At 39.7% G+C, this 24203-nt stretch overlaps 1 protein-coding gene across 1 annotated transcript in view; it reads left to right on the forward strand.

The window, feature by feature from the left end:
• LOC141787630 (protein kinase C-binding protein NELL1-like) overlaps window positions 1–24203 on the forward strand; it is a 418608-nt gene that overhangs the window by 370986 nt on the left and 23419 nt on the right. The window contains exon 16 of the mRNA XM_074666181.1: window positions 11121–11261. Coding sequence (XP_074522282.1) covers window positions 11121–11261 — 141 coding nt within the window. The remainder of the gene's footprint in view (window positions 1–11120; window positions 11262–24203) is intronic.

Here is a 24203-nt window from a genome sequence, read left to right on the forward strand (position 1 = left end):
AGCTGTTTGTAAAATTGATTAAGATGTCGGTTATTGTGAGTCAGGATATACTTATCATTTTAAAGTAATGCAATCACACGTAAATAATTGATGTATATTGAAATTAGATATTTTAATTTGATACAAAGTCTGGGTTTACAGTGTGTGACTGGTTGCTGAGTGGAATGGTACATCCCTCATGTATCAGCAGTTTATTTCATCTCCTCTCTATTCTTTCCTGTAATTATTCCTATATCACTAACTGCAACATTTTCCAGGATTTCTTTATGGCACATCTAGGTCTCTATGACAACATCACGCCAGCTGACAAAGCTTAGTAGTGAGAAGAGAGGTCCATGTTTTTCTCTGCTGAAAACGATTTCTGTAGTGATGGTGGACACTGGAGCCTAACTGTGAGACAGAAAAAGGACAAAAGAGCAGATAATAAACAGATAGATAAACAGGAGAGAGCTAAAGCACAAGCTAAAGGCTAAAAGGGCTAAACTGTTTGTGATAATGTCCATTCCAACCCACAGTCAGCAGTTATTCTGCAGTGGTCTGTTCAAACTAAAATGAAGAGTGAGGTTACGTTAGCTCTGATTGGTAGATAACTGGCAGGATGTGACCGGGACTCACTAACGTTACACATTACAGACATGTCTCAGAGCACCGGGCTGCCACCTGCGCTAAATATAAACAGCTACTAAATTACAAACAAACTGACAGCGTTTACTTGTTGTCACGTTAGCCTACAGAGCATCGGGCTGCTGATAGCACTACATATAGCCAGCTACTACAACATTTGCTTAATCTCACATTTCAAACTATATTGCTATATAACCGTACTGATGAATACCTTACCTTGGTGTGTTGTAACCATAGACTGTATATAGAGTGGACAGCGTGGCTCTGCCATTTACAATTGTACGGTTTTGAAGCCAAAATCCCCCCGTCACAGGCGCCACCATTGAAGCAGTTGTGCAGCCAGAGTCTGCGCAGTAGAGACTGTGAGGGATTCTGGGAGAATTTTAGACGAACAGGGTAACAAGAATATTATTCTTTTTTCTTTTGAGAGTCTAATCACTTCTTGACTTTACCTCCTGATATAATTTACAATCTCAGAAAAAAAAAATACACGAGAACGGCTGCTGTCAATCATCGTTAAACATGACGTAAAACCCTGTTTTTAACCTCAGATAACTAATGAAATGAAACTTTTCAGAAAAAAAGAGGACCTGAATAGAAGGCAGCCAAATGGTGTTTTCAAATCACCACAACAATCAGACGTTAGAAACATTTCTACAAGGTGAATTAATTTTTCAAAGTTTGACCACAGCCCATCTGGAATGACTGGAGAGCTGGATTTTTTAACCTTACTGCAGACAGCCACCAGGGGGAGCAGATTTTGTGGCTACCTCACTTCAAGCCGAGCAAGATGACGTCCATTTTTTTTTTTCAGTCTATGGTTGTATCTAGTAAAGTTCTAGTAAGTTTTCTTGAACAAAAAAAATTGTTTTGATCCAATCTTTATTTATTTCCAAAACAAACACACGCCTCGCTTAAAGTAATCTATGACAGTGTTGTGTGAGACTCTGGGCCAGAAGGTGGCGAGGCAATCCAATTAAAACAGATCCTCCTCGTAGCATCTTTAAGCAAATTTGACTCAGCCTTAAAACTATGCTAACTGAAAGCCCTGTGATTGGTCCACCAGGTTGCATCACTTCCTGCTTTTACATCAATTCTCAAATCACTACATACATTTAATCTCCTATGGCTTCTCTTCTCTAGTCTTTCCTGTAACTACTACTGTGGGATCTATGACCATAACTATCAGCTCTGGTTTTATGAAAGAAAAACACCCAGAGCTGAAAATCAAACCAGAAACAGGCGATCTGACCGTCATAGGGATGGTGTTTTTGTGGCGCATGTCACATGGCAGTTTAAATACCTCATCCTGATCAGTCAATCACCAAACATGCAAACCATTGTTCTCAAAATAAAACTGCAGAAAGTGTAGACGCTCCATCGTGTTAAATGCTTTGTCAGTTTGCAGAAAATCTGTTAATTTGTATTCATTGGAGCTAAATGAGACTTGGTAAAGGTTTCAACGGTGGTATTAGCAGCTCTGTGTGTGTTCATTAGTGCTCTGCTTTGGTCTGTGGTCACTTCAAATGATCTTTTAATCCAACAGGCTGTTAATTTAACGTTCATTCACTGGTCACAGGCTATCAGGTAGCAACAAACAAAAGCCCCGCTTGCTGTTGTTCCTATTGGAGGACACATTACTGTAAATAGCCCATGTAACATTTTCCATGATAGCTGTTTCAGTAGGTTAGTAGGGCTGAGATAAGTGTAATTATGCAAAGCTCAGTGGGCCAGAGGATTCTCCAGAGAGCCGCAGGATTATTTTAACTTCATGTGTGGATTAATTTCCGTTTCCTCGCTGAGCTCAAACTCACCGCTCTCCACAACTCTGGCTGTCAAAACGTCTTCTATACCCCCGTTGGGAAAATTCATAGACGGGCGGAGAAGAAGCCCTGCAGAAAGTACTAAGTGTTCTCGTTTGCATGGTAATGGAAGGAAACAGAGGGAAATGTGAGATGCAAACTCGCTGCTTTTTCTTCCTGCTGCTGAAACAAAGATTGATGGAGTGTACATTAGTGTGTGTGTGTATTCGTGTGTGTGTTTACCCAAGCTTATTGTACTTAATACCTCAGGAAGGTCACCTGTCCACTTCACTGCTGCAGGCAAAGAGAACAGAGCTGTTCAGGCTAAAACACACTCTCATGCTAACAAATAGCTTTATACGACTACTGAGCTACAGGAGTTATTGACTGTGTGTGAATGAAATGAGCTTTTATTACTTCTAAATAAAAAGGCCTTACAAGGCAGATGATAAATGGGGTTATAAATAACATGTGCTCTCTATGAAAAGAGATTCATTGTCTTTACTATTGGATATTTGTGAGCTGCTGCAGAATCGCTGCTGTGGATAATTACAGGTCTCGGATCCGTTTTTCTCTCTCCCTGTATTTAGTTCTTTGTCTGGTGGGTTCATCAAAACAAATGTGAAATTTTTTATTTGATCTTGGAAAAGATTACATTGTACAGAAAGTTAACCCTTTCATAGCTCTGAGGACGTGTGCACGGTTCAGTTGCAAAAAAGCTTAATGAAGGATCTGCAGCCTCATTTTCCAACCTCATTATCTATGCAGCGACCTGAGGAGATGAGGATCCGGTATGAAAAGGTGATAACAGCTCTGATGGTTTTATCTTGTCATTATCTTTGTTGTTGTTATTGTTTTCATCTCTGGAACACCTTGATGTAACAAGGCTCCACATAAAGCCGATACATAAAGAGGGTAATGAGTTTATTGTGCATGGGTGCTGAGCAGAGGAGTGATAATGAAAGATCTATGACAGGATTAAAGATTGTTATATGAGAGGAAGGTAATGAAAACATGAGAGGAAACTTTTTATATCTGAAATTTAAAATGTATTCAAATTTTGAAAAGATAGAAATAATTGAGATCTAGATTATAAACGCCATTTTTTATTTTCATTTATTATTTTATTTTATTTTATTTCTCTTCACTTTATTTTATTCTATCTTGTTTTATTTTATTAGAGTGATTTTCCGGGATGGAACAAGTTGGGTCCTATCACAAGGTTTAGGGCAGAAATTACCCCTACAGCAGTGTTTTTGTGCAGCAGAAGCTCAGGGCGCTCACACCAAACACCCCCTCCCTGCTCCTCTGCCGGTTTCCTCTGCACTCAGACGGGGCCATATTTTACTTGACCAAAAACACAAATAAACAGACTCCCACTGAAAAAATCTGATATCGGTCTGCATTCACGCTTTATTTAGAGAATTTTCAGCGTGTTACTTTCACACAAAAAAAGCGCTAAATAAGCCTAGTTTATGCTTGACGCGAGTGGCACTTCTAGATTTCCAAAATGGACGGTGTAGAGGGTAGACTTGCTGAGCTGGTACGCTCATATCATTTAGCAGTCATAAAGACCACTGAACTCCTCATCTACAGCCCACATGGGTTTCACGAGCTGGGTGTGTTCCCCATCCAGATGCCTTGCTGCATGCAACGGGCGGACAGACCACCTTCTTCTCTGGCGCTGCTTTTGTCTGCTCAACAACAGTAAACATAGTAATTCCTCCTCCTCTATTCGTAACTTTCATGCCGCCATTGTTTTAGTCCCTATGTTTGGTCCACGTGACTTCACTTCCTCATCTTTTGGTTGCTTTTACTGCTTTCTGTAACAGCTTTTTCTCTACCGCCCCCTGGTTATGCGGCGAATATTACAACGGAGAATGCGGCAAGCATAAATGCCACTGCGCTCCATTGAGGTGCGCGCTGAAAATTCTCTATATAAAGCGTGAATGCAGACCGATATCCGATTTTTTCGGTGGGAGTCCGTTTATTTGTGTTTTTGGTCAAGTAAAATATGGCCCCGTCTGAGTGCAGAGGAAACCAGCAGAGGAGCAGGGAGGGGGTGTTTGGTGCGAGCGCTCTGGGCTTCTGCTGCACAAAAACACTGCTGTAGGGGTAATTTCTGCCCTAAACCTTGTGATAGGACCCAACTTGTTCCATCCAGGACTATCACTTTAAGCTCATCTACTTTTGTCCGAAACATCTTTCAGCTGATTCATGCCCAGCTCGTTGTTGCGCTGTTTTTCTCCTGATATAGAGAAAAGCACTATTTAAAGCAGAAGGTTTGCATTTGAATTTTCCGTCTCAAATTCACTTCAGTACTGTCTGAAAAGTACATGTCAGAAAGTCTCTTAATTGCAGCGGCAGGATACAGAGAAGCCAGAGAGAGATGAGAGGCACTGAGGACCATGAATAAAGCTGCAAATTTCCTGGACAAGAAAATGAGTGATTCTCAGAAATTGCTGCATTTCATCCTCGTTACAGTAATAGCGCAGCAGCATTTTGTAGTATCTGTGAAAAACATCTCTGGATGAGTCACTCTTCATAAGTTACAGCAGAGATGTTAGAGAGCAGAGCTCGATTATTGTTATTAGAGCGCCATCCCTGATGTTCAGATGTTAAGACTTGATGGAATATCTGCTGTTGAGCTCTTCTAAACGACATAATGTCTTTGTATCCTGTCATTATCCGCTCATTGTTTTTGAAAATATTGCTTTTTATGCTTGTAGTTTTTTGTTTGGAAAACCAGTAATTCTGTCGCTGGTTAGCACAGGGTGAAAAAAGGTTTAATCATTGAGTTGACGCCCACCTCCCCGGTGTGTACAGATTGTGATTTAATCTGCCAGCATGTGATGAAAACAGTGTTGATAAAAAAGAATGGTGAAAAATGGGAGATTTCCACGCAAAGTGTTCCACCTTGTACTTGTGGGTTTCTCATCCAAAAACCTGGGCTCAGGAGCTGGCGTTAAGCTTATAAATCAGAGGACATTATGGAGTATGATGAGAAAAGCTAATGTAGCATGGGAAACTGAGTCCAGCATTCAGAGACTCTTGATATTTTTATGTTAGATTTTCAATACAGTAACCAAAACAAAGAAGAAAAACAACAGGTATGTAAAAGTTGGAAACATTTCATCACCTTATTAGCCGAAGTAAAAATCTGACACTCATCTTTCACCATCTTAGTTCACAGAGCTTAATGTGGACGGCATTGAAAGCATAGATTGTAGGTAGTAAAATGCACCTAAAAGGGAAGATAATGGAGTTTGTATCATGGTTTTGTCTGCACAGAAGTGAAACTTTGTACCTTTGACATTTATACTGGAGTGACTCCTGGCCTGACTCGTGTTTGTTTGTTGTTGTAGTCAAGCTAAATACGATCTGGTTTTGACTCACTTTGTTTTATTTTGAAAGTCACAGGGTGCTTTTAAGTAGTTTCCGTGCACAACTTCCTGTGCTGCTTGAGCTTACCTATGGTGAATGACACATAATAGCTGTTATTGATCAAGATAAGAAAAAAGAATAGGACCCAAGATGGACTCTTGCGGGACTAGGGATGGGTATTGATAAGCTTATTCAGATTCTTTTTAACTTCCCATGTCAATACCTCCAGTGAATTTTCTGTGTACTAAGAGTAGCTTTACAGATTCTTATGTGTCAACAAACTGTTATTGAGTTTATAAGTAAATAAATACTGTTCTCTGGATCTGGACGTAAATAAATAAAGATAAATAAAATCGTTGCCTGTGGTCACTGGATCCTAAGCAGGGCTGTAGCCAGGTGAGGTCCATGCCAATTTTTTTAAAATATTTTTTAAAATTTTTATTGTAATTTGTTTTTAGGCCACAACTCACACAAGATGTTTTTTGTTTAAATTTATTTTAATGATGTGAAATCAGCATTTTTCCCCAAAAAAATAGTTTATTAAAAGAAAAAAAAAAAAAACTAACTTTTTACATCAAAGGCTAGCTGAATCTTCCTGTGATGAGCCAGGCGCTCATCAGAAAAAAAGAAAAAAAGCAACAGGCAGGCTCTTTTATAAAAGTAAATAAATTGGCTTTGATCGGATGATTTGACAGGCCAAACTAGTGCCAAGTTATCTAAAACAATATATATTGTTGTCACCTAGGTGTAGATGGGCACAGATGTGGTCTACAAAGTGCTAAGAATAAAAACACGCTAGTTTTTTAATGGGGTTTGGCTCGCTGCCAAGTGCGTCACAGGGCGCATTTACAGGTACGTGCATCAGCTGATGGAACAGCTGTTCACCGCAACAAGCACACAGGCACAAACAGAACACAAAGCCCATGGATGTTTACCACAATTTACAATTTACAAGCACGTTTCACAGAGAGGTTTCAAGTTTTTATGAGTTTATGTTTTAAACCCGATACCTGGCTACAAACATGATCCGAAGTCTCTGGACTTAAATATTTTAAAATAAATAAACTTTGTGCACTGTTAGTGTCTGTTTTGGTTAACTGAAGCCATGTCTTGATCACTTTGATTTCACCGCCATTGTTATGGAAATTCTGCTGCGACACTCGAGCGTGATTGACATGTGGCACGTTCAAGTGGCAACCTCTGGTCTAAGAATATTAGACAATGCAGACTTGCTAAAATCTGTTGTTTCTTGAGTGTCCACTTGAGGCTGGCTCCGGAAGTCACATACACACTAAGCCAAAAAAACTGTTTTCAAAGCAGAAATGAACCTATTTACAGTCTGGTTCAAAAAGCATCTTCTGTCTAAGTTGCTAATTTTACTATTTTCTAACTTGACAACTCAGAGGATATTAATTTTATGAGCTCGCCCAATCAGAGGCACAGCTCAGGGTCACGTGACCAACAGGCGCCCTATAGCTATACGCAAAGCCCTTGCCACTACCAATATGGCTGTCATAGCCAATATGCTTCATTTTCTGTTTCAGAAACAGACGGGTGACGGCGGCGAGACTATGTCCATGTTTTATACAGTCTATGGGCTTGTCACATGACTAAGACGTAATGTGGTTGTGTAAAAAATCGACAAGGGATACACTCAGCGAAAGGCCGATGATGTCGATGGATCAAGCCATTTTATCTGTTCTTAACAGGAACTGGTTATGGATGCCCATCCCTTTGTGGGATGTAGCTTTTGATGTTTAAATGTGTCTGAAGAGTTGTGAAAAATAAACCAATGATGTGAAAGAACTCATCACAAGAGTAGAAAACATTTATTATTTAAACCAAAATAAATTGCAGTGTTCATTACATTTTCTGCACTCTTCGTAAATATCATTTATTTATCCAATTTCTCTGTTTTGATATTCCCTTTCTTTCATAAAAAAAAGAAAGAAAACCAGAACCCCTGCTCCAGCTTTGGACCATCTTTTCACACTGACCTCTCATTACTCTGCTCTTTCAGGGTCAGACAAAGACGGTCTGCTCTCCGTGTGTTTGCACGCACTCCCAACAGCTTTCTAAACATGAAACACTTAATGAATAAAACATGACAAACATGACATGTTGGTTTTGTGAGTGTGTTCATTTCAGTTCATTGAAATGCTAATTTCAGACACTGTGTGGGTTTTTTCTTTTTCTCTAAAAACAACAAACAAGCTACAAAATGGATTCAGTGCTTTATCAGATCTTACCGCAACCCCACCACACAGATTCCCCTTTTCTTCTCCCCTGAGCCAAAGAGGAGATTTCATTATTTACCAGGGTTTAGTGTAACGTCTTGATCCAGATTTGTGGCTGAAATATTTGGTGTTTCCCCAAGAAGACAAAGAGAACAGGAGAAATTCTGCACAGGCTAACGGCTGCAGCACAAATAAAGCTGAAGTAGACAAGCAGCCGTACCTCTGCTGCTCACTCTGATGGATACAGTTGTCAGCGTTGATGGGGACCCAGCGGGGGGTTGTGTCGTTGTTGCTGCCATGTGAGCTCACACAGAGAGGCAGTTGGCATCGCGCTGAATGTTACATGTTTGATCAGTTTAAATGCTTTCCATGATTCGACAGGAGAAATGCACAAGCATGGATTTACAGTGACGTATGTGGAAAATTCAGAGGCTGAAAAAAACTTTTTGTTCTTTGAATGAGCGTTTTGATTCAGAGGTGTAATTCAATCTAGAACTCAGGAATACAGTGGCCCTCAAGTGCAAAACATATAACAGAGGAAAACGTGGCAAATAAAAAACATAGGAGCGCGCCTTTAAAAAAAAATGCAACAAAAAGAGGAGCATTTACTTTTTGTCTTTTTAGCAGATCGTTTTTCTGATATTTGTTGTCTTTTTTTTCTTTTGCTTATTTTTGTTGTTGTGGTTTCTTTTTTTTTCTTTTTTTGGGGAAGTTTTTGTTTGGTTTTGTATTCTTATTTGTGTTTTCTGTTTTTTTCTTCTTTTTTTGTTTCCTTTTTCTTGTCAAGTTCTCTTTTTTGTTTCTATCTTTTTGTTTTTAATTATTATGTTCCCCATTTTTTGGTTGTCATGTTCTGTTTTGTTTTTTTGTGTTTTGTTTTATGTTCCTGTGTTTTTCTTTTTGTTTAAATGTCTTTTCTGTTTGTTTGTTTGTTTTGTTTTTCTTTTATTGGTTTGTTTGTTTTGTTTTCTTGTGTTTTTTTTTGTTTGTTTGTTTGTTTGTTTTTCTGTGGTGTTCACTTTGTTGATCTTTTTGTTGTCCTGTTCTCTTTTCTTCCTGTTTTTCTGAGTTTTTGTTTAGTTTTGTATTTTTTTGTGTGTTTTTTCTGTTTTGTTTTTGTCTCTTTTTTTGTTCTGATGTTTCCTTGTCAAGTTCTCTTTTTGTTTCTATCTTTTTTTGTTTTTGTTTACTAGGTCACCCATTTTTTGGGTTATCATGTTCTGTATTTTGTTTTTTGTGTTTGTTTTATGTTCCTGTGTTTGCTTTTTGTTTATAAGTTTTTCCTTTTTTTTCTCCAGTTTTTTGTTTTCTCGTTGTTGTTGTTGTTGTTGTTGTTGTTGTTGTTGTTGTTGTTTTGTGTTGTGTTCTCTTTTGTTGATCTTTTGTGTTTGTTTACTTGTTCTCTTTTTGGTTGTATTGTCCTGTTATTTATTTGCTTTTATTGCCTCTTGTTTTAGGTTCATATTGTTTTGTTTTTGCTTTTTTTTTGTATCCCCTTTTTGGTAGTTGTGTTTTGCCCTTTTTTTGCTTGTACGTTTTCTTTTATGTTTGTATGTTCTCTTTTTTTCTTTCTTTTTGAATCACCTCAGGGCCACTGTACAGTTTGGTAAATTAAAAGTTTGCCTGTGAGATCAAACAGGGTCAGTGTTTTAAATGTTACAGTTTGTTAAACCAAGACTGAAGGAGTCCAGTCATACCTGAGTTGAATCATCAGACCTTTACCAGCAGTTTAAGCAGCCTCAGTGTGTATCATGTACCCATGCAGTCCAAGGCTCTCACACACACACACACACACACACACACACACACTGCTCTTTAGTTGAAGGGTTAGCCGCTCTCAGCCACCAGTCACCTCTAATCTCTGCATGTTTCAGCGGGATGTCAGGCGGGGGAATCTTGCGGTGTAGCTCTGACCTGAGTGTCTGACAGAGGGCAGGCCTCCCTGCAGCTGTCACGTCTGATTACCTACAGCACAGCAGGCCAACGGCACAGCCACAACACACACACACACACACAAACACACACAGCTAAACAGCTCGACCTGGGTCTCTCTTTTATCTCTCTGACGATAAATGTGTGTGTGTTTACTTCAGACGGGGCCAAAGGTATCAAATATGACTCTCGCAGCGGGGCAGGAGCATCAGAAAGTGTTTATAGCAGAAGATCAGAAGGTCAGCGTGGTTATTTTCTGTGGATGGAGACACTGTGGATGTACAGTGTTTTGACACTGTGGGGAATCTTTCCTTGGATCCTGTCGGCTTGTTAAATAAGAAAAGGGCATGAGCCTGAATCAAGAGAAGTTTGATCAAGTTTTATAGATTAACATAAGATGATTCATCTCCAATGAAAGCTCTGATCAAATTCTGCATCACCTGCTTAAAAAACTCCTGTTTTTTTCCTGCGATCCTCAGAATAACCGCTGGAAGCGCTGAAAGCTCTGTGATGGTTTCTCCCACAGTGACAACCTGAGATATAAAGACACAACAGTCAGACCAGTCCCTGGCCTCTTCTCCTTGTTTTCTACATTTGTGTTGAAGTTGTCGAGGGTGTGACTGAAGGTCAGGCTTTGGCCCAAAGGGTGTGTGCACAGGTTGGACTGTACCGCTGGTGGCCAGAGAGTGCTGCATTCAAGTAGCAGAGCTCTCAGCATACATAATGGATGAGAGAGATCTGTCCTGTAGAGGAGCGAGGGCCCCGATGCCTCAGGGTGGAGAGTGTATGTGTACGAAAAGAAATAAATAAACGAAAGACAAAGCAGAATAGAGTGTGGGGAAGAAATGGAGAAATGCATGAAGAAAACAGCCCCAAATGGTGTGATTTGGAGGACTTTGATGCGTGCTGCTGCTGAGCTGTTGGCTGTGTAATGTGGGCAGCTGCTGACCTCGCTCTGCTGTTGTTGCGGGGGTTTGTTCTGATTGAATCAACCTGGATTGTTGCAGCGAGCGCAGATCATAGACGAGACAAAACAGACACAAATGGGGTGAAGTTTCAGCTTCGCTTTTGTTGCCAGGAAAACAGTTTGCACTGATTCTGACGCTCCACTCTGTGTGTGTGTGTCTTTGTGTGTCCTCAGATATTGACGAGTGTGCAGAGGGCCTGATTGAGTGCCACAACCACTCCCGCTGTGTCAACCTGCCCGGCTGGTACCACTGTGAATGCAGAAGTGGTTTCCATGACAATGGCTCCTACCTGCTCGATGGGAGCTCCTGCATCGGTGAGCATACATTGAATTTAAAAACATCCTTATCACTGCTGGAAATACCATCTTATCAGCCTCTGCTGCACACTGCAGAGCTTTCATACTCTTTCTCCATCTGGTCAAGTACAGGTACTCAGAGATTCTGGATACAGTCACTGCCATGACCTCCTCTTAAAACCTCTTTCATCATGAATCCACAGCAGCTTATTTAACCACCTGGATGTTATCCAGGGGTGTGAAGTAACAAAGAAAAAAATAGCTGACTTTTTACTTTGACTCTTCACATTTTCAAACAAATATCTGTAATTTTACTCCCTACATTTAAAAAAAATGGCCTAGTTACTCCTGCTTCATTTCGGCTTGGGGAAAAAAAAAAAAAAAAAAAAAAAAACACAAACACACAAACATATAAACCTATCAAGATAAATTGCGCCATTCAGATCGAGTGAATTGGATTGTGATTGGATGAGAAGTACAAACATATCACTGCCTGAGCATGACTTACAATCATGAGGCATAGTGAAGTTCTTACTCAAACATTTATATAACCATCGCCAGGTGAACACACTGTGCATCATGGCAGTCAAATAACATGAAGAAGACCCAGTGCTGCCCTCTACTGGCACAAAACAGGAAACAACACCGGCTGAGTACGGTGGCTCTTATGGGAAAAAGACAATAATTATTCAGCAAATTATCTACAGTAACATTAAATTAGTACACTTTGGTCTGGCACTATGTGGAAATTAAATTAGTTTTACTTACATGGGGGGCAGATGCTGCCATCGGGTGGCGGGAAATTTCCCAATATAACCATAGGGGAAACGCTGCGGGTGTTGTGGTAGTGTATGAATAAAGTAATGAAACATTTTGGCTAGCCTAGATTAGTTTAAAACAATCTTGTTGAGTATTGGTCAACACTGCCTGCTCCAAGTTTTCCAACAGTAACATTTTTACAAATCTTTATAGTCATTATGGCCTTTAGAGTGGCCCATGTAGCGAGGCCTAAGCTTTTACCCTTAATGGCATTTGTTATACTTTAAGTCGTTTTGAAACCAGTACTTTTACCTTTTACACTTTTACTTAAGCAAAGGGCTCAAGTGGATACTTCATCTTCTACAAAAGTCTTTTTAAATCCTACAATCTCTACCTCTACTTGTTTAATGGATATGAATACTTCTGACACCTCTGATGTTAGAATTTCATTCAGTTCAATTTCACTTGATATTATTCAAACTACAAGTGGTCCACTTTTGCAGCTCAGTCAGTGTCCCTGGCAGTATTTAATTAAGGTATTTGATTAAATTAATGTTCTAAGTTACCAGATTTCAAAGGTATTTAGTTGCAGGGAAAGTTACTTCATTTTGCTTCCTTGTTTACACACCCTGCCTCTTGAAAGAAGCAGAGTCATACGCAGGACTTTGACCAAATTCATCAGTAATCTGTCTTTGCTTCTTTGCAATTCTGCAGTGTCTCCCCCCAAAGAGGAGGCATTTGACACTTTCTTGTTGTATTAAAGTTAAATATGATCTGGTATCACCACAGAGTGCCTTATTCTGAAAATCAACCCGATGCTTATATTTTTTCCATTGCTGGACCTCCTGTCTGCTCTGTGAAAACTGAGGCGTCATTGCTGCGTCCATGGTCCTGTAGCTGTGTACATGGCTGGAGTTCACAGTTCTCCTCTGCTCCCTGTATCGTGCACTGCACATTTCTGCCTTGATGTCGCTAAAGCACTTGCATTCACACTCAGAGACAAGCACAGTCCATATAGCTGACAGAGAGTCAGGAAAAATATTGTCACAACCACAGCACACTGTTCATCATACTTTCTGCGCTTTCTGATGAGTTTGGACGTTTTTCTTTTTTATTGAGCTTTGTTTTCGTGGCTCTTCTCACACCTCACAGAGAGAACAGTGCCACACACTTTAAAAACCACTGCTCTAGAGGACTCTAATCTGGATTACCAAATCAGTTTGCAACAGAGCATGAATAAGAACTTGACTCAAACTGAAACATCTCAGCTCTGTTATGAGGAATTGGAGTCGGACCAAAGAGACATGTGGCGGAATTTTGCCGTCTAAAAACATACTTGTCAGTCACCTTCTTTATTTCCTTACAAATTTGGAGCTGGCATCAATTTAAAACAAGCCTTGAATGTTTTGATGCTAACCAAGCGGCAACCTCCAGTCTAAGAATATGAGACAATGCTTAAGTGCTAAAAACTGCTGTTTCTCGAGTGTCCGCTAGAGGCTGTCACATACACACCAAGCCACAAATAGCTGTTTTCAAAGTAGAAATTAACCTATTTACAGCCTGGCTTGAAAAACGTCTCCTGTCTGAATCGCTATTGTGACTATGGCTCCAACATGGCCGCCAATCTGCTTCATTTTCTGTTTCAGAAACAGACGGGTGACCTCTAGGAGACTACGTCCATTAATTATTTAGTCTATGATGCTAACATGAGCTGTGTGTGGGTCTGTGTGTCTGCAGCACCCGGCTCTCTTGCAGCTAGCCTTGTGGAAACATATTCTTTGGTTGCTTTGTCCGGTTTGAATGACTAGCCTTGGCAGTGGACTAAGTTTTCCTTCCTGCACAGAGATCATAACTCACTAATATATTTTCCTCCTTTTCCTTTAAGGAGAAACAAAATAGTGTGAGTACTTCCAAGATAGAAAGCTAACATCTGAATGGTCATCAGTTTTCAAACTTAAGTGAGAAAAGTAAAATTCAGATTTTAGCCTCAAACAGGAAATCCATTGAACATTCGGTCTTTTAGATCTTTAAATAATTAAATATCAGCCCAAACTAAGTAATTGAGCGTTAAATGCTTTAAATCTCCTGAGGGAGGAACATCAGACTCCCCTCCTATTATTTGTGCCTCACATCATCTAAATGAACGTTGTGCAAATTGGGGATTTGAAAAACTTAGCGATTCAGAAAACCCAGAGGCTACCAGCTGCCCAGGGTGCCCGCCTAAATTTTTTACCAGCCCGCTTTTTGTATTGACAGGCTCCAACTGGGCTGGTGCAACTACCTCAGCATCACAGAGAGCTGAAGGGAGAAAAGTTACGGACTTACAAAATGATTCTCAAAATGCTGCTGGAGGCAAATCTTCCTTCATGACAACTTTCTCTGCGCTGATAGCCACCATTCAAGAGGAACATGGATCAGTCTCACCTTTCCTTTTCAGCTTGTGTTTCCTGTGCCAAAGCATCAAAGATGAAGCACAGAGTAAGAAGTAAATTAAAAGTTTAACTCTAAAATCTATTATTCAGTAGTTCACCTCTGCGTACGTATATGGACGACTACACACTCTCCCTGCAAGCTTTATGATTTGCAATACTTTCACAATTTGTTGGAATATTAAGACGCCATCGCCCGCACAGTCTGTTTTTCCACTGCTTTGTTTATTGCTCGTACATCACGCCGTGATTTAGCAGATTTATCGTACACCGGCTCACATGAAAGCACCCATTATAGAGCTGAAATTGAAAACGAGGAGAGGGGAATCAATAAGGTTTCGTTGGAGTTTATTCTGGGACAGATGCTGCTACTCTGACTCCAACAGGCAGATATTAGTTCTGCTGCTCTGTCAGATTAAAGATTTAGGAGGCTGTAAAGAGAGCTGGAATCAACTTCATGAACTTCTTACACTCCCGGGGAAGAGCTTCTTTATAGCTTGATCAGCCTGTTTGATTCAATTCCAGCACTTTGTTAATCTGAAATACGCTCCACTTCTTGTCTTGTAGCTGTTTTATTGATGTTTAGTTTGTGTATAGAAGTCTTTTCTGTCTCATAGTTTGCTCTGATGGATGTTAGACTAAATGTGACAGACTTCATCTCAAATGTCCTTTGAGAGGGAACCAGTTTAAACCCAAACAAACAAATATTGTGCCTGCCTGTTGCAGTTATTTGACAGCTAAAGCCCAATTCTAAAGTAGGGGTATTGCTTTTTTTTAATTATTATTCTTTACTCCGTCCCTTTGGTACCTTTGTAGTAGCATTACATAATTTACAGCTCAAAAAGTCTTATTTTTCTCTCACTGCTGTTTTAGGAAACCCTTTTTTCAGCCTCTGTCTGCTGTAGCTGCTGTCTCTTTAAGGCTCCCTGCTCCACAAACCACTTCCATCTGATTGGCCAGCCCTCTGGAGGCCTGTTGTGGGCAGAGTTGTAGGAGATCCTTCAGCTTTGATGTCATTTCAGCAAGTTTCTTGAAGATCTTGTTAAGATCTTGTAAAAACTATATGAAAATCTTGGTCCATTTTTCAGAACAGACCACTCCCAATGGTTTGCCGACAAAGTCAAGGATTTCTACAACTATTGAATATGTAAAGCAAGCGTCTGCAACCTGTGGCTCTTTGACTCCTTTGCAGTGGCCCCTTCTAATTTAAAAATTAATTATTGAATTATTGAAATAATGAATTTTTATTTTTCTTACAGAGGTTATTGTTCATTAACAACATTGACACTAAAAAAATCATGTTTTAACATTTTGTTGAACTAAATATGAGTCACATCTTGCAATAAAGCAGCTGTTAAAAAAATATATGATTTTGCAATTTTTTTTTTAATTTTTACTTTTCGCAAACTTTTATGGATTTCAATTATCTGACATTGTTCTGTATTACAAAAAAAACAATCTATTTTTTATTATTATTATTTTGCTATTCTTTTTTATCACATTTAAATTTTTTGAAATATCTGTGATTTTCCAAAATTCCATTTTGGGACAAACAATGCAAATCTTCGTGTTTTTATTTAATGATTTTTCTATTTATTTATTTATTTATTTTAAAAATTCAGCAATTTTTTAAGAATACTTTTTTAATTCAAATTATATATATATATATATATATATATATATATATATATATATATATATATATATATATATATATATATATATATATATATATAAATTCTTGGTTTCCTTTTTTTATTTAGAATTTTTGCCCATTTTTAATTTAATTTTTTTGAAGTTTGCAATTTTTTTTAATTTATGATATTGTGAATATTTCATTTATTTTTTATTTTTTATATTAGCAAATGTTTCAAAACTTTAAACTAAGACATCACATGTACAATTTAACATACACAAAAAACTTCTGGGTCAGATAATGATTAACTAGATTTTTTACTATTTTAATGGTGTTATTCACTTTCTTGTCTTAATTTAAAATACATTTTGTGGCTTCTGAATGACCTTAATCCAGGTGAGCTGAAGCAAAACGGCTCCTTTGAAAGAAAAGGTTGAAGACTTCTGATGTAGAGGTTTGAAAATCTGCACGTATTCAGTCTGAACATCCAGCATAGTAACTTTTATATGTTCAAAATATGGATGAGCACAACACCCCCTCTTTAAACCCTCCCAACATTGACACTGAACAAGACACTTACTCTAAACTTCAGTGACAAGGAGGAGCTTAAAAAAAAGATAAGATAATTAGGGCTTGTTGAGTTGCCCTCCCAAAGCAAAATATTCAACACAACAAAATGTCAAAAATGTACCAGAAAGTTTACGACCAGAGATAAGATGATAATTTGTAATATCAAGCATCTCTTCCTGTTAACCTTTGAATCATAAAGTTGTATTCAAAGTTCAGTTTAATCCAATTGCTGCAAAGAGCAGGGTACATGTCGACACGTCAAGCAGACATTGTTTTCATCACAAATCATGGTTTAAAAGAAGTGTTTTTCTCTGCAGCTGCTTTTTATTTGTTTTTCACTGATTCCTTTACAGACGCTCTGAACGGTGTGAAAAGTCAACAGCTCACATTATCTGCTTCTGATCCAATTAGCAGCAGAAACAGTTTAACCCATGGTCACCTCTGAACCGTCACAACATCCTCTGTGAAACATGATGAACCTACATCTATTCATAAACATTCACCATACATAACTCAATAAAGCAGAACTTAATTATGATGACTCATGGGTTAGATCTGTACGTCATAGTAACAGCTGAGAGCTCAGCTTGCAGGTGGGAAGTCAACTGTTTGTTTCACAAGATTCCTCATTTTCATTACTTTGAGTAAAGACACAAAGGAAACCGAAGAGACATTACTGTGCATAATGCATCATGGTGAAAGATTTTTGAAGAGGGGGTTTTCTGCTTTCACATAATTTAAACTTGGATAGAAAGTAGAAACGTAAAAAGTAAATGTTTGTAGATTTTTAAACCTCTGCATATTAATTTGTTGGAGAAATCCCCGTAACTGAGTCTTTAGAATGGTCAAAATGCTCTGTTGTAGAAATAGCACAAGATTTTGATGAGACTCACTGAAATGATGAGGTGATAACACAAGAGTCTTCTGGTTGGTTCAGCTCCATCCCAAACATGCCTCCAGGGAGCTGGCCAATCAGAGCAGTGGGACGCCGTAAATAGGCAGAAGCTAAAACTAGGTGCTTTAGACAATGGCTGATATAAAAGTTTTCTAAAACACTTGATTGAGAAAAATAGGGATTTATCCATCCATCCATCCATTTTCTTCCGCTCATCCGGGGTCGGGTTGCGGGGGCAGCAGCCTAAGCAGGGAAGTCCAGACTTCCTTCTCCCTGGCCACTTCGTCCAGCTCTTCCGGGGGCATCCCAAGACGTTCCCAGGCCAGCCGAGAGATGTAGTCTCTCCAGCGTGTCCTGGGTCTGCCCCAGGGTCTCCTCCCGGTGGGACGTGCCCTGAACACCTCACCAGGGAGGCGTCCGGGAGGCATCCTCATCAGATGCCCGAGCCACCTCATCTGGCTCCTCTCAACGCGGAGGAGTAGCGGCTCTACTCTGAGTTCCTCCTGGATAGCTGAGCTTCTCACCCTATCTCTAAGGGAGAGCCCGGCCACCCTACGGAGGAAGCTCATTTCGTCCGCTTGTATCCGCGATCTTGTTCTTTCGGTCACTACCCAAAGCTCATGACCATAGGTGAGAGTGGGAACAAAGATCGATCGGTAAACAGAGAGCTTCGCCTTCCGGCTCAGCTCCCTCTTCACCACGACAGACCCGTGCAGAGTCCGCATTACTGCAGACGCCGCACCGATCCGCCTGCCAATCTCTCGCTCCATCCTTCCCTCACTTGAATAGGGATTTATTTTAGCTTTAAATTAATTAAAGCTACTACAGCAGCAGTAGAGGGACAGTATAGAGACTAAAAAGGGCAAAATACCCCCTCTTTAATATCCCTTTTCCACCAGTGTCGGTGCTGGTGCTAGTGCTAAGTTGGTCTTGATCACATTTTTTCTAAGAACAGGTTCAGTCATCCATCGGCAAAGAGCCGAGTCAGGGCCACGCCATTGTGACATGATCTATAAGAGACACTAAGTTGTTGCTTCAGTTTCTCCTCCAGTTCAAGTTGTGAATTGGGAAACTCTAACAAACGATGGACAGCTCGCCAAGCAGCTCTCCTTTTAAAGAACAACTTTTTTCACCTCTGATCGTTGGTCACTGTAGCCCCGCCCCCAGCTCAACACATGGTCAGTGCTTTGCTCTGGCCTCAGCAAAGAAGTCAGGAATGGATGACAATTTTTGTGTTGGTATCTGCTTGTCACGTGGAGACGAACACATCTACAAAGTTATACGGTATTTCACAAAAAAAATTATTGAATTGAAAAAATTAATTGTGTTCAGAGTTTAGGAGCCGAGACTGAGGATGAATTCACACCTGAGCTTGTTTGCTTTGTTCAGATTCAGGGGCAAAATTGACATAACTGTAGCGATTGTCACTTGGTTTGTTTGTGTTCATGAGGCAAAAGTCTGTTGCGGTCCAAAGTTGTAAACAGATGCCACGTGCGATTGATTTTTTTCTCTCATTGGTCAGAAATCATACACGAAAGGTGGGAAGTTTCCTTATCTTCATTCATTCATTCATTCATTCATTCATTCATGTTCTTACCTGCTTTCCACAGGGAAGAACAGCAATAGAGTATCAACAACGTGTGTGGCTAGTTAGCATTTATCTTGCTCATGTAGCAGTGTGCGCTTTATGATCAACATATGTAGTTTTTAAGTCCCGACTGCGTTAAGGCACTTTGATAAGGCACTTTTTTCTTCACTGCTCCACATGAGCTTATTTTCCTCAGTTCTTCAGTCTTCTCCTCTTCTGCTGCTGTGGTTGATTCTTCTACTCTTTCTTCTTCTACTGTTTTGACTGTACAGTTGTCAACCGAGCTCATTACTGCCCCCATCACTACAGTGTGAGCCACAGTTATGAGTCAGTTGTACCAGTTGCTGGGGCGTTTGTGTTCTCACTGCACAGGAACCACTACAGGCTCGAATGGCAGCAAGCCAAGACCACCTATTTTTGGTGAACTTTTGTCCCGCATCAGGCGGTGACTGCTGTGTTCACACATGTCCAAACTAACCAGGGTTTCTGGGGGCTGCCCGCTGTTTTGTAACAACTTCTCCAAACGATCCAGGTGTGAATACACCCTAAGTTTTATCACCCATAGTGTCCAAACGGCTCTTGGTACAGCAAGCAAACCTATATCAGCTGATCTGAGAGAATTAGTGGGTTCATAAGGAATAAGAAAGCTAATAACACACTAAGGAGTCTGATCATGTAGAGCTTTTTTAACTGATTTATATAAGTTTAAGATTAATTCAGGATTTTTTTATGTACTCTGTCTATCATGAAGAAGTGGTGAGTCGTTAAAACCAGCTGAAGCTAATGAAAGGAGGCATAATATACTGGATAAAGAGCCATATGGAAATCTAGCAAGGACAAATCATAACTAGGAACATATATATTTATAAAATGTCTTTATTTCACTGATCAGAAAATTGGCTGGTCCTTTACAAGTTTTATTTCAGAAGCCAGCGGGGAAAATAAGCACGTGTGATGATTTAACATCTAACTCAACAATATCCCACCGACAGCCTCTCATGAGTCAACGCAACAGAAGCAGTTTTGTTGGAAGTGAGTCAGCTCCGACTGAACTGCACGAACAGCTGCTTTCGTTTCTGACAACTGTGCAGGAAAAAGAAGTCAGCACCGGGGACAAAAATTAGTGAGACAGAGAAGGATAATGTTTAGAGACGGCGCTGAGTCTCTTTGCCAGCTGCAGTTACACACACAATTACTGATGTAAGAGTACGCTGAGAGGTTTGGTTTCTTCATTAGAGGGATGTATAAAAACTGTAAGTGTGGATTTCAGTTAAACTCTTGATACAAACAGACAGCCTGAAACTTTCACATCTCCAGCTGAGGAAAACAATCCTCAGGGTTCGGTAATGGAATAATGAAACAAACGAGTGTTGATATCCTCAGCAATGCCAGCAAACAAGTATTTAGAGAATTATTCAGTGTTGGTGGATGGTTTCCCTGTGGAAAAAAGAGCTTTCCAGCTAAAAGATGTGTGTCTTTCACATGAGCAGAGCTTTTTGTTGTGTCCGTGATAATTCATGTTCAGCACTCAGGACGGCTGGCCGAGCTGCTCAGGCGGTCTCCTGCCGAGTGACACGTTCATCTGGGAGAGTCTTTAATCTGTGAAGTGCACTCTTCAATTTTGAGCACGAGAGGTTTGTCAGTTTATACACACACTTCAAACACCTCTGTGCAGTCTGTGTTTTTACACCTACGCTAGAATTGTGTGCAGATAATCACTGTGGTTAACAGACACAAGGTGCAAATTAGACTGTTGTCAGCAAACGCAGATAAAACAGATTCAATTTGACAAGAAGAAGTCTCTTCTCTGCAGAACAAAACCAGAGTGAAACTAAAATTTAAAACTTATTTTTTTCACAATTTACATTAAAAATAACTCAAATACACCTAACACAACACACATGCATCAATTTAAAAAGAGGCGTAAAGCTGCTTGGTGTGCTCAATATGTCTAAAGATAAGGACTGTAATGAGCAAAGCATGCAGCAGTTTGTAGAAAACACCATGCCCCTTAATGAATATACCAGTGGGGGATAAACAACAGCTTGGGTTCAGCAAAAGCAACATATTACGGCAAAACATCACAAAAGCCAGGCATGGTGACAGTTTAAAGTTTGAAACTCAAATTAATTTGGGGATTCTCTGATGAGTTTAATTTGCTGTTATGACTGTGTTTTGAATGAGAGGAAGATGACAGTCGGAGTCAAGAGTGTAATTCTGCAAGGTCAATTAGTGATGATTGTTCAACCCTGAAGTCGAACTGTAAGTGCTGTAAATGAGGAATTTGTTTGATTGCTTCAAGTTTTGGACTTTCAGGCTGTTTTTACAAAGCAGTGACCTTCAGTGATAAGAAATAAACTTTATGTCGAAATGATAAAAGCTGCAGTTCATCAAGCGTCCACATGAGGCCAGCTCCAAAAGTACCAGAAACTAAATACATAACAATTCAAGAAAGCTAATTTAAATTTTTTGACACCTGGACCTTATTTATAGGTGTGTGCATGCTCATATACTCACTCAGACAAACATCGTGCAGCTCGGAGTCCTTCAGAAGTTATTTAGATCCAACCGATTTTAGCCGCACTTAGCGGGGGCCACGGCAAGGGAGCTTCAGTGCGGGACATAATCTCCGCAAAATCGCTCATTTCAGCTATATTTTTTCATCCATCGCCAGTGTTATCATAAAGTCAACTCCTCTTCTGTTGCCATAGGCGAACACTGTCCACAAGCGCACCACCAGTTCGCATTGAGTCGTGGACGTGCTCCTGTTTGTTGTTCTCAACCAGCTCTTCGTCTCTCTCCCTCTGCATCCTTCTTTCATGGAGCTCCTTGTCCGTGTACTCAGGCTCAAACCAGTAAGGACAACCGTCAAACGTTTGTTTACCAGGTCAGCTCTGGGTCAGCTGACCCACCTGAAGACAGTAGACGAGCTGACTTTATGATAACACTGGCGATGGATGAAAAAATATAGCCGAAATGAGCGATTTTGTGGAGATTATGTTCCGCGCTGAAGCTCCCTTGCCGTGGCCCCCGCTAAGTGCGGATAAAATCGGTTGGATCTAAATAACTTCTGAAGGACTCCGAGCTGCACGATGTTTGTCTGAGTGAGTATATGAGCATGCACACACCTATAAATAAGGTCCAGGTGTCAAAAAAACGGAGTTGCCCTTTAAACAGCAAGACGAAACATGTTTAGATATGAGATATGAAAGCCTGTGTGGAGTAATTTTTTTTTTCTTGAGTGTTTTTATTCTTCTAATTTTTTATTCCCTTTTTTATTTATTTGTTTGTTTTTTATTATTATTATTATTATTATTATTATTATTATTATTATTATTATTATTATTATTATTATTATTATTATTATTATCTATTTTAATAAAGTTACAAGTTAGTTAAAGTGCCTGGGCATTCAACATCAAACATTATGAATTTCATGTAACAAATCTGTAAATTGTGTTTTATGGTGTTTCCAATGATTATCATTTCTTCATTGCTTTGCAAAACATTTTAAAATATTTTCATAAATCTTAACTTTGTATATTTATAGTTGACAAGCTTTTCAACTTTCTGATAAATGCCTGTAACTTCATATTCAGAAGAGAAAAAAAAAAAGCATGTCCTTTGAAGAATCAAACACTTAGGGCAAAAATATTGAGCTGCACTACAGAAACCTTTACATTTAGCTGAAAATGACTTTTAAATGAGTGAGCACTTTGTTCCAGAGGGTTAAATCTGAGGCACAGCCTGCCTCATCAGTTTAGCATTTCCAATATGACTCCCAACATCAATAGCCTTCAAAACTCTGCATCAGAAACAGATGGGTGACATCACAGAGACTACATCAATATGTTATTCATTCTATGATGCTAACACATTATTATATTTTGAAGAAGGCAGGTTAATTACTTATACCTCAACCAGCCAGTTGGGGGAACTCCAGTCATTTTGGCTTCACTTTCCTGTGCTGAGCTGTCATGCCATTCGTTGTAATACAGATGATTAAGTCAAAGATGTGAGAATTTCTGGTAGGAGACTTTGAAGAACAGCAATGGAGAGTTTATAGAAGCTTCTCATCCTCTGAGACCATCCATCACTTCCCCATCTAGGTTTTGATTGCCAGCTATTGCTAAATACTCAATTTGTACACACTGTATCTTTAAAAGCCATCAAAGACTCCCTCAGATCCCTTATCCAAACAGAAACCTCCTAATGCCTCTTCAGATACCAGAGGGAGTAGTGACAAAGCCAACAACAATGATGTATTAAAACGATGTGCACGCAAGATTCTTACAATACTTTATTCTACAATTCATCATCCAAAGTGTTTCAGAGAGCAATGCACAGGGTTGTTTGTTTCAGTTCAGTGTGTTTTGCTAATGCACGGGATGCAATATATTTCATTACACCGCATTATGTTTGTTTGTGTTGCAGTGCGTTTAGTGGCAGTGAAGAGCCGAGCAGCTGCAAGCGTTGATCCCTGTGCTTTATTGCTCCGACTGAGAGCTGCATGTGCTGCATCTCAAACCTCTTTATCACGCCTAATGCTTTAGGGAGAGGCAGGTGGCTTTAATAAACAGATTGTGCATGGAGATGAGGATAATGCACCATAAACTACCACTGTCTGCAGTTTGTGTTTGTGTGTGTGTGTTTGTGCATCATCCCTCTCTCTGATGTTCCTGACCTTTCCATATGTGCTGCCTGGAGTCTCACTGAAGAAATATTATTTAAATACTGTAATACTGAGCTTTCTGATGCCTCCTAATTACCAACATCTGTCACAGGGATTTGCAGAGGGATTTATTTGTTTGTGTGCTCGTGTGTTGGTGTGAACATGTGTTGCTGCTCAGAATTAGAGCTTCCGTGTGTATCAGCACATGTAGGTGTGCGAGTGTGACTTTCTTTCCTGTGCTTGGCTTTGCTCCGCTGGTTTCTCTGCGGGGCTTTTGTGCTGGATGTAAGTCTCTCTTTCACAGCCTGCATGTAGAAGTGCGCTTCATCTGGAGGCAGCAGCTTGTGGCTGAATGTGGTGAACGTAGCATGAAGAGCATTAATCCTTCACCGGTGGAAGTACAGTATGTCT

Source organism: Halichoeres trimaculatus, unplaced genomic scaffold (assembly GCF_033239565.1).
Source record: "Halichoeres trimaculatus isolate MK-OKI-2021-1 unplaced genomic scaffold, fHalTri1.1 fHalTri1_scaffold_3, whole genome shotgun sequence".
NCBI classification, from domain to species: Eukaryota; Metazoa; Chordata; class Actinopteri; order Labriformes; family Labridae; genus Halichoeres; species Halichoeres trimaculatus.